Source organism: Nanorana parkeri, unplaced genomic scaffold (genome assembly GCF_000935625.1).
Source record: "Nanorana parkeri isolate BGI_ZX_2015 unplaced genomic scaffold, ASM93562v1 scaffold1911, whole genome shotgun sequence".
Lineage (NCBI taxonomy): Eukaryota > Metazoa > Chordata > Amphibia > Anura > Dicroglossidae > Nanorana > Nanorana parkeri.
The window spans coordinates 131,781-142,708 of NW_017308179.1; the positions used below are offsets into that span (position 1 = coordinate 131,781).

At 44.4% G+C, this 10,928-nt stretch overlaps 1 protein-coding gene across 1 annotated transcript; it reads left to right on the plus strand.

Annotated features, from left to right (window-relative positions):
• Positions 1–345: 345 nt before the first annotated feature.
• On the plus strand, positions 346–5,095 carry RPLP0 (ribosomal protein lateral stalk subunit P0). Its single transcript, XM_018572041.1, has 7 exons — positions 346–453; positions 1,347–1,522; positions 1,601–1,688; positions 1,849–1,995; positions 2,126–2,311; positions 3,068–3,208; positions 4,904–5,095. Exons 1-7 carry the CDS (start codon positions 400–402, stop codon positions 5,057–5,059), a joined length of 948 nt encoding a protein of 315 aa, XP_018427543.1. The 5' UTR covers positions 346–399; the 3' UTR covers positions 5,060–5,095.
• Positions 5,096–10,928: the final 5,833 nt, after the last annotated feature.

The following is a 10,928-nucleotide window of genomic DNA, read 5'->3' on the forward strand; positions in this document are numbered from 1 at the left end:
CCTTTTAGTTATACTTTGATGCCTAGTGTGCCTATATAGCAAACTTGTTACTCTACATAGTCCAGTACCCACACCCCGAATAGAGTGCAAGTGTTGTGTTGTCACTGCTTTTGTAGTCCTTGATACATCCTCCTGTCTTTTAGCTGAAAGTCTGAGCTGTACCTCAGACGGAGCATTGCATAGTTTTGCAGGCTCAAATGCAAAAAAATGAATAAATGTAATGTTTGTTTTCTTGATCACCAGAGTGTACATAAAACATAAACAGAAATGGAGACAGTCACCTTGTGTTTACTTTGCCTTAGTACTTGAGCTGCACACTAAGTTTGCTCTTTTTTTCCCCCCCCACAGATCACCTGGTCTTTAAACCCTTTTGTGGCAATCCTTGGAAGCACTGTTAAGATGCCCAGGGAAGGCAGGGAGACATGGAAGTCCAACTACTTTCTGAAAATCATTGTGAGTGTTTTTCAGTGGAACTTGCTTTGTTAGTTGAATAGGCCCTACCGAAAGTACTGTCAGTTAAACATAATTGCAAATATTAACTTTAACATCTATTCCCAGTCCTTTAATGATAGCTTTAAAGCACGACTCCAGGTAAAAGTGTTCTTAACCCTTGCAGTGGTTCTATCACGCCAGGGTTAAGTGCAAGTTTCTGCCTAGTAGCTAACAAAGTTATACTCACCAGGGCCGGCTGCCTGCTTCTCCAGTCACTGAAGCCTCTCTCCTATGCTGAGGCATTGGAATGTTCCTCAGCGTCCTCATGTCCCATACACCGTGTATAGAACATGATGAGTTACGGGACCTTACACCGCTGCAGCGGAGGGGGAGAGAGGTTCCAGGGACCCGCCTAAGAGCAACCCGGCTGTGAGGATCCTTGCAGTGCAGGGGTAGCCCCACTTTCAGGGTTAATAAAAATTCTGCCCGGAGTTGTGCTTTAAATGTATGTTTTCTGATTGGTATTGGTCACTCCATTACGTGACCCGTTTTATTTTTTTTAAGCATGCATGGGAAAATGATCAGTTTGGTTATGATAGAGGTTACTACTTTTATGTGCAGTAATATGAGCTGCCAACCAAGGCAAGCATACTGTGCACATGACATATTATACCACATACTTTCACTGCCACTTTTTCTGACTTGCCTGTTGCCCTGTAGGAGTTTTGTCTGTGGGCCCTACATGATAGAACAGCATGTCTGTATTCTTTCATATGTGTAATTCACTAGAGGTCCTGATACTTTGAATATAAGTTTCCGTGGGTTTTTTTTGGGGGGGTTGGGTTATCTACTAGAGAAAGTCTAGTAATTAAAGGTGACTTGCCTGTTTTAACAGCAACGTTTCTTTTTTTCAGCAACTGCTGGATGATTACCCAAAATGTTTCATCGTGGGGGCGGACAACGTTGGTTCCAAGCAAATGCAACAGATCCGTATGTCCCTGCGAGGAAAAGCTGTTGTGCTTATGGGAAAGAACACCATGATGCGCAAGGCAATCCGTGGCCACTTAGAAAACAACGCTGCTCTGGAGAAGTGAGTAAATAGGCGGTGCTTGTATGTCTTGGTTGAAGCTAGAACTATTCAATTTTCTAACCTTTTTTTGTATTTCAGGCTTTTGCCCCACATCAAGGGGAATGTGGGCTTTGTTTTCACCAAGGAGGATCTCACTGAAGTACGAGACATGCTGCTGGCTAATAAGGTGGGTAGAAGTGTATTCCTATCTGTTTATAATAACTGCTTCAGCTTAGCACATATCACTATTTGTATTAGCTGGGGTGTCCTAGCTTTCTGCAAAATGGTACTTTACATTTTTTAGAGAAACTCGGCACCGGTTTCATATCGACATTGTTTTCTCCTAGGTGCCAGCTTCTGCTCGTGCAGGTGCCATTGCCCCCTGTGAGGTCACAGTGCCCGCTCAGAATACTGGTTTGGGCCCTGAGAAGACATCCTTCTTCCAGGCTTTGGGAATCACCACGAAAATCTCTAGAGGAACTATTGAAATCTTGGTAAGTGAGGAAAGAGAGGTGCTTTTAAAAAGAACATACTTGTTACTGCCTGCTATGTACATGGTCATCCATCTACCGTATCCCTAAAGTTCTAAAATGTCTGGTATTTTATTTTATCCTTTCTTTTCAGAGTGATGTACAACTGATTAAGACTGGAGATAAAGTAGGTGCCAGTGAAGCCACCCTCCTGAACATGCTCAACATTTCCCCCTTCTCCTTTGGTTTGATCATCCAACAAGTATATGACAACGGCAGCATCTACAGCCCAGAGGTTCTGGATATCACTGAAGATGCTCTGCGTACTCGCTTTTTAGAGGTATGACACTGTTGGATATACAAGTCCTGATTGTGTGTGTTTACCACCCATACACCCATATTTAGGGTGTAACATAAAACATGGTCATTCAACGACTACTCTTCCCCCGACCACCATTTGAAACACAGGTTCTTATCCCTGCTGCGAACCTTGAAATTTGGTGTGCCTCTGCTAGCACAGCCAGGTCATTCATTTACAGGATCTAAAGGACACGTAGCTTTCAATGGAGCACGGTGACGTCATTGTGCTTGTAGTCCACTAATTGCTTCCCCCAGCTCCATAACTGAAGGTTCGTACCTCAGTACTGACATGGGGTTGGGGGAATAGTCTGCAGGAGCCTGTGCATTGCGTCCGTGATTCATTAATTGCAGTTGCAATGCTTTGTAGGCTCAATTGCAAAAAAAATTCACATTTTTTTTCATCATTGTGATGCATTTATTTTTAAAAGGTGGACTATGCCTTTCAGTGCTTTTAAACTGTGAAGTGCTTTTTTTTGCATACTATGCTAAAACATTCTGACAAGTAAGTTTTTAATAAGTAGCATTTCGTTTTTTAATCCGTAACCAGGATTTATTTTATACTAAGAGTTTGGGATTGCCTTAGGTACTCGAAGCCTCTAATATAGTTTCCCAGATATGATAGTCTTTAAAGTCTTGGTATATCATGTATCCTATGATATTTTTTTCCCCCTTAACATGAGACTTTTGAGGGCAAGAATCCTCTACCATTTTTATTCATAATTCCCTTTTTTTCTAGGGTGTTCGCAACATCGCCAGTGTCTGCCTTCAGATTGGCTATCCCACTATTGCTTCTCTGCCTCACTCCATCATCAATGGATATAAACGAGTTCTTGCTCTTGCTCTGGAAACAGATTACAGCTTCCCATTGGCCGATAAGGTAAGTGTTAATTCCAAATGCCATGGATACTTTTTGGTGATGGCATTTTAGAGGGTTGCAATTTAACTATTAAATTGTGTGTGTGGATGGAGTGCTTGGACACTTTGGGGACCCGTGATTTGCTTGGAGCTCTACCAAAGAAATGCAAAATGCTTTTTCTCCATTTCATGTAAAAAATAAAAAGATGCTGCTACAAACAGGGTCAGCAGTTATCAATTTAGAGTAGCCACATTAAATACTTTTTGGCCATTAAGTTTTGATTCCAATATTTGGACGAAATGGTAAAAGCACTCAGGATTGTAAGATCTTTGTAGTGGGGAGAAATAACTTGCCTCCATGCCCGTTGCAAAGTCAAGTTCCAAATGTTGGCTCAAAGCTCTGACTGGTTTTTGTTGTGGAAGTTGTCATCTATAGGGGCCACAACTAATCCTGGCCAGCTGCAGAGATGAGACATAGTCCTGAGTGCTGGAACTTTGCAGCTAAAGATCCCTCAATTGGTGACATGGAGGCAAGTGTTAAACACTACATTTCATTGACCCAGTGGGGGGTTTACTGGGAGCCCCACCTGGCATTAGGTGTATGTCCGATAAAAACCCTAGGGAGAGTACTGCAGGGTCTGCTCACCCTACCACTTGACGCAGGGCTTGCCCTTACTCTGAGTCTAGGACTGCTCTAAGTGGGGAATTGGGATGGAGAGCACTTCTGGAATGAAGAGCACTTCTGGAATGAGAAGCGTCCTGCCTGTAGTGACTGGGTGAGCAGGAGAACAAGGAGCTTTACGTTGCAGATCTGTACTGGCTGGAGGGGAGAGTAGGCACCATGGTTCTGTGTACAGGAGTCGGGCTGTCAATCTTAATAAATAAAAACAACTATAACATTATAGCAAATAAAAAGACCACCAGAATTTCTTGTATTGACTCGTGTAAATACAAAGTATGACACATTGGGTGTCCTCATGCGTGCCAGATGTAAATGTAGGACCATTATTTAGGTTTAACTATAAAGCAGGGGTAGCCAAAATTTGGCCCTCCAGCTATGGTGGAACTACAAATTCCAGATGGCATTGCAAGACTGATAGCCACAGGTATTACTTCGATAGGCAGCTGAAGGTCACAGTTGGCTACCCCTGCTCTAAAGTGATGAGCTGTAAGGTTTATTAATGCATTGCTTACGTACAATTATATTTGGCACTCATTACCTGGACGGTCTAATTGGTCAGATCATATTGTGTAAGCACACTTTATTTCACAGAAAATAGGTCCTTAGTATATGAGGTCGAGGAACGGCTGTCCAAAAGGCATAACAGTTCAGTTTGATAGGAGAAATGTAATGTAATTTCCACTATACTTTAAATATTTCATCTGTTTTCCTAGTAATAAGGTTAGGAAAGCGTATTGGCATACGATAATGTACAGCTGTGCTCGCCCAAATAGTTCCGCGCGGATTCACATAAATATTATTTCCCTCCTTTGCTGCTGCTTTCTTCTGCTGGATGAAAGTTTTGTGTAAGCATTGGCCACCCTTAGTGACTGAGCACTCTAGCACTAGGTGCCGCATCATAAGAAGAAGGGTTAGACAGTCACGTTTCCCCATGTCCAATAGCACTGAGCACCTCTGATTCCATTTCATTGGCATGTGTGTTGTAATGTTGGCTGTTTGGTTGTTGTGTTTACTGTAGGAAATTTGTCTTTGCAGGTCAAGGCTTTCTTGGCAGACCCAACAGCCTTTGTGGTTGCTGCTCCTGCCGCTGAGGCAGCTGCAGCTCCTGCTGCTAAAGCTGCACCAGCCCAAGAGGAAAAGGAAGAATCTGAGGAATCCGACGATGATATGGGCTTTGGCCTCTTTGACTAAATCTGAAGTCTCATTAAATCTGGTCACCTTCAAACTTTAATTGTGTGAATCGTTTTCTGTTTTCAAGTCAATATAAAAATCAGATGTTTCATGAGTAATGGATTAGTGTTGGCTGCAAGTCATTTGAATAGGCTAGGAGCAGTACAGAAACTACTGTGCTTTGCTTCCTAACAAAGTTCCTTTATGTGCTGCTGCCAATACTTTTTTAAACCGGAGTATAATAGTCTGAATAAAGCCAACTATGCTGTGGGTGTAAAGTCTGTGATCCTGTAGCTCAGCCCTTCTGACAAATGCTTAGTTATTATAAAAAGTCAACAGCTTATTAGCTTGGCCAGTTTCTTTGTAGAAAAAGTTTTACATTTTAATTAGTGATGCACCGTTACTAGTAATGGTATGCTCCGATATCTTCCCCGATACCGGAACTTCTGGTCAGAGGAAGATTTTCTCTGACCAGCAGTGCCGTAGGGGAGCATGGAGCTGGCTTTCTGGGCAATTGGGAAGCCGGGTGGCAAGTAATGACTTCCTCCTGGATTCCTGATTGGCCAAACAGCTGGCTCCATGCTGATTGGGAAACCGCCTTCCTGATAAATCAACATCGAGCCAAACAGCTGGCTCGATGCTAATTCGCTGGGAAGCCAGCTTTCCAGCCAATCGGAGACGGGTCATTATTCGCTACTTAGCTTCCTGATTGCCTGGGAAGTCGGCTCTATGCCAGCAGATGCACCAGTATCTGTACTCTATCGTCCAGTACCGAAAGCAAAATATCCGTACTCGATACCAAAAAACAGCTATCGGTGCATCCCTACATTTAATACACTATTGGTTTAACCTCCCTGGCGGTAATTCCGAGTCTGGCTCGGGGTTAATTTTCAATGCTAGGAGCGGTAACCCCGAGCCAGACTCAGGGCTGCAGAGAAAAGTGACACTTACCTTTTCCCTGCGAGCCCGCGGCGTCCTCTGCTGTACGCGCCCGAAAATGAAACTAAAAGCCGACATCTGACTTTTAGTTTCGTTTTCGGGCGTCACAGCCGGCGGGAAAGTTAAAAGTGAAAAGTTGCAATATACACAGAATACACAATACAATGTAATCTGCTATGATTACACTTATGTATCAAACTATTTCACTTCAATAGGGCCAAGTTTACCTTTCTGACCATTGTTTCATGTTATGCCCATATTCATGGTGTAGCATGGAACAGTCACAAAGTACCTCCCCACACACACCAGAGTGCTTTACTGGCCCTGGTGCAAAAAATAATTTTTTTCTTTTTTAGATGTGTGCATTTATTACAATTTTGAAAAAGCAGGATGACTTCCGCACACCTGGAAATAGCATAAAATTATCTTTGTTCCGTTACAATCCATATCCTGTTTAGGGGCTGCACATGGTGCCCTTTGTCAGGCAGCTGTGAAATAATTGTACGATGTAAACCAACCTTAACCTCTTGCCGTCCGCCCGTAGTAAAAAAACGGACGGACGGCACTGCTGCATTTGCGGGTTGCCGTCTCCAGACGGCAATTATTTTCGGCTCGCGCGCGCCCCCTAGCGGGCATGCACGGGCAGAAAAGACCCGACCATTAAACACACCCGTTACCGGGTGTTTGACATAGAGGCGATCAGCGGGTCCATAGCCCGCCGATCGCACTAAACCAGAGACCCCAACCAGCCATGACCCAAGAATAGTGTGATAAGCACTAATGAAAATATTACCCCAGTTCTATAAACAACCTTGGCATATAGGGTTAGTTCACACCATAAGCAGTGTGTTCCGGTCTGATTCTGGCCGGAACGCACTGCCTCGCATTGCGGCCGCCTCACTTTTTTGCCGGGCTGGAGGGGGCGTGGCAGGCCATTGAAGTGAATGGCGACGTAGCCACGCCCTCCGGCCGCAATGCGATCGCCCGCACGGGGCCTGCAGTGCAGTCCGGTGCGATCAATATAGTGCTTGCAGCATTTTGATCGCCCCGTGGCGTGAACTAACCCATAGGAATCATTGCTGCAATATATTATAAACTAGGTTACCCTGTACAAAAAGGTGATGCATGCCAGAAGGGAAGCAGTGTATAGAATGCACTAAATGATTCCGATTCTGTGGCAGGAGTTGATTGAGGTCAAGCAAAGTGAGATCCTACAAACATCATAATTACCTTCTATGTCAGCTACACTAAACCTGCATCTATGCTCCCTGCCCAATGAAGAGTTTTGGGCTGTTGGGAACCATATTGTCATGGCAATCTTATATATCTAAGCTCATTAATATCTTCCCCTCAAACGGCTCACCAGCCCTCTCTAAATGTAAACAGAGCAATGTGAACTGAGCTGGTGAGACCACTTGGACTTTTGAGAACTTCGAAGTGGTTTTGGTAACAATATAGGAGTAATTGAAAATCTGCATTAAGGGTATGCGCAGCTGAATGCGGCTGTACAGGAGATGCCAAAAAGATGTTTGTTGCCGGTTACCTGTTTTTTTTTTGTGCAAAATTGCAAACTTTTCCTTTTAAAAGCTTATAGATTTGCAATGGCACTCAGTCCACCATTGCTAATCTCACTAGAGGTGCATTCCTGGGTTCCTTCTTTGATGTCACTTCCCAAGAGTTTATAGGTCCCATGCAATTTACCTTTTTGCATCCAGGAAGAAAGAGGGCTCTTAAAAGATTGGTCAGCACAGTCATGTGGCAGTGCTGACCAATGATTGCTTACCATTGCATGCATTATATTACTACCCAAACTCGGGGGCTGTGCACTGATGTTTTAGTGACTGGACCCATACACCGGCTGGCGTGGGAGATGGAGATTATGGTAGACCGGGGTGGGGAGGGTGTTGCCAGTTTATTCATTTTTTGTGAAAAGGTAAACTTAAAGGAGAATTATGAGGTGAGTGCTTTTCACTCACCTCATAGTTCTAGCCGACCTGTGCCAATGAGACTGTTACAGGTCGGCTCAGTAGATCGAGAAGTGAGCGAACAGATACCGGCATTCGCTCACCTCTCACAGCTCTCTGCTGTGACCGGGGAGGGGCTGGATTGGGGGTTGGGGGAGGGGGCAGGTACAGCTGGCTCTGTCTCTAGATAGGCAGAGCCAGCTGTCACTCACGCAGCTGGGTGGATCCAGACATAATTGTATACTGAGCTTAGGGTGACGGGAGGATGCTAGTTTGTGTCCTCCCGTTACCCTAAGGAGAACTATGGGGAAAAGCCCTAACCCCATAGTTCTCCTTTAAGGGGATCCAGCAGAGGCTGTGAATCAGTTGTTGCTTGGAATGCAGGAGGAGGATGCACAGATTAAGCCTGCTTTGTATAACCTTATGACATGGATTAAAGAGACCCTGTCATCAACCCATGCCTACTTAGACCTCTTTAATTAAAGTACTTACAGAAGTGTAGGGTAGCCTGTTTATTTGAGCCTTTTTGTTGTCCCGGCTGTGCTGAAAACCACAACATATTCTAGAGCACACATTTGTTTCATTTACCCCGCACCGAAGGTGCTTAGAGAAGGTCTTTAAGGTGCTCTGGTTGGTGGTCACAGCTCTGACGTTGGCAACTACAATCCAGGACCAGTAGTTCTGCATTGTATGTGAGGACACCCAGGGCCTTCCTACAAGCAAGAGAGGAGATTATTTAACCATTGCAGTGTGGGAAAGCGGAGGAGGGAGCCTCACTGCAAGAGTGTGTGTGTGTTTTTTTTTTGTTCCCTGGATTTCGGTATTAAATACTCACCATGCTCTGTGAACTACAGAACCTCAGAAGCATTTACAATTACATAGTATTTGAGGTTGAATAAAGACATTAGTCCATCAAGTCCAACCTATTAGGATCTCATTTTGAGAGTACCTGTACCCCTGTATATTACGGTCCCTTAAGAAATCGTCCAAAAGTTTCTTGAACAATTCCACATTCTTTGCTGAAATCACCGCCTGTGGCAGTAAGTTCCAGACCCTAACTGATCTTACTGTGAAGAACCCCCTTCGCCCCTTGTGCTGGAATTTTTTTCCCACCAATTTTAGGTGGTGGCCTCTAGTTTTTGTAATGGAGTTCATTTTAAAGTTTATCGCTAATGTTGCTACCACCATTGAACATTTTGTATATGGAAATCATATCCCCCCTTAATCTCCTCACCTCCAATGTGAACATGTTTAAATTTAGTAGACTTGTCTCGTAGCTCTGGTCCTCCATACCCCTAATTAGTTTGGTTGCCCTCTGCTGGAGTTTTTCCATCTTAAGGACATCTTTTCTTAGTACTGGCGACCAGAACTGGACCGCGTACTCCAGATGAGGTCGAACCAATGATCTATAAAGTGGCAAAATTATAGACTCGTCCCTGCAATAGATACCCTTTTTGATGCAGGACAAAACCCTGCTAGCTTTGTTTACAGCAGCCTGGCACTGCAAGCTACCTTTCAGTTTGTGGAATTCTTTCTTCTAAAGCTGAACTCAGGGAAAAAGAAAAAAAACTACCCTTGCGGTGGAACTCCCACCACACTGCAAGGGGTAAATGCTTGTTTTTGCCAAAGGTAAGAGGGAAAATAACTTTGCCTTTATACCCTTGGTCCCGCAAGATGCCTCTATGCTATGCAACCGGCCCCTGCGGCCGCTTCTCTGGCCTGTTGATTGCATGCTGAAATCCTCAAGTGCAAGGCAAGGCCAATAGTCCTGCATTGTAATGATGGTGATGGACCACCCCAGCCCTGGAGCATCAGGGAGAGGAGAAAAGCGCTGGCTGTTGGGGGTGCATGGGATTAGGTAAGTAAAAGTCCCTTTTCCTGGTACCCTTGGCCAACGTTTCTCAACCTTTGTTCAATCACAGCACAATGTAAAAAAAAGTATGCAAGATCTTGAGGCACCCCAGTCTAAAATGTAAAAAAGAAATTGAGGCCCCTCAAATCCGTACCAGACCCTTATCTGAAATTAGGGGTCAGGCATGGATTTTACACAAAAACAAATGTGGAGTTTCCCTTTGACATAAGAGCCCACCTTTTACATCCAAATCCCCCTTTCTATTCAGCATCCACTTTACATCAGGATACCCCCTTCATATCAAATGGCCTGGATAGCAGTGAACGTGCATCCTTTTCTGAATGGATCCCAGTGGCCTGCACCATTGAAAGACATCACAAAATGTGTGAACATTTTGGGGCACCCCTGAGGACGCCACAAGGCACCCTGGTTGAGAGATTCTGCCTTAGTCAGAGTAAGCATTTAATCCTTATAGTGTAGGGAAGCCCCACTGAAATAGTATTTGACTTTTCCTCCGAGCTCAGTCTTAAATATGGAACGGCACATGTAAAAGTTACGTTCAGTTGCAGGTAAATAGAGTAAACTCTCAGTTATCCGGTATTCAACTAACCAGAGCTCTCATCTAACCATAAAAAAAAATCCTGTCTACTCACTGTTCTGCGGCATGCAGTATCCTGGAAATGACCGTGTGTCTATTTGTCTTAATTTGCTTTTGATTACTGCATTTCAATATTAATATGAAGTCAATGCAGAGTTTATGTTATGATATAGTATGGTGTAAAGTAAGGGCGCCCACAATTTTTCATCTAGAGATCTACTTTTCAAATGATGAGCTCATTGAGATCTACCAACGAAAAACACCTGCATTCAGGGGCGGGAGGGGGCGTGGCGGTGCATTGAAGTCAATGGCACCGCAGCCAGGCCCCTCGCCCACAGTGCGATCGTCTGCACCCGGAACCCAAGCACATTAGTGCCTGTGTTCCAGTCCAGTGCGATCCGCAAAAATGCTGCGAGCACTATTTTTGCAGATCACACCGGACCGGAATGCAGGCACTAATGTGTCTGCGTTCTGGGTGCGGGCGATCGCACTGTGGGCGGGGGACATGGCTGCGGTGTCATTGACTTCAATACAACC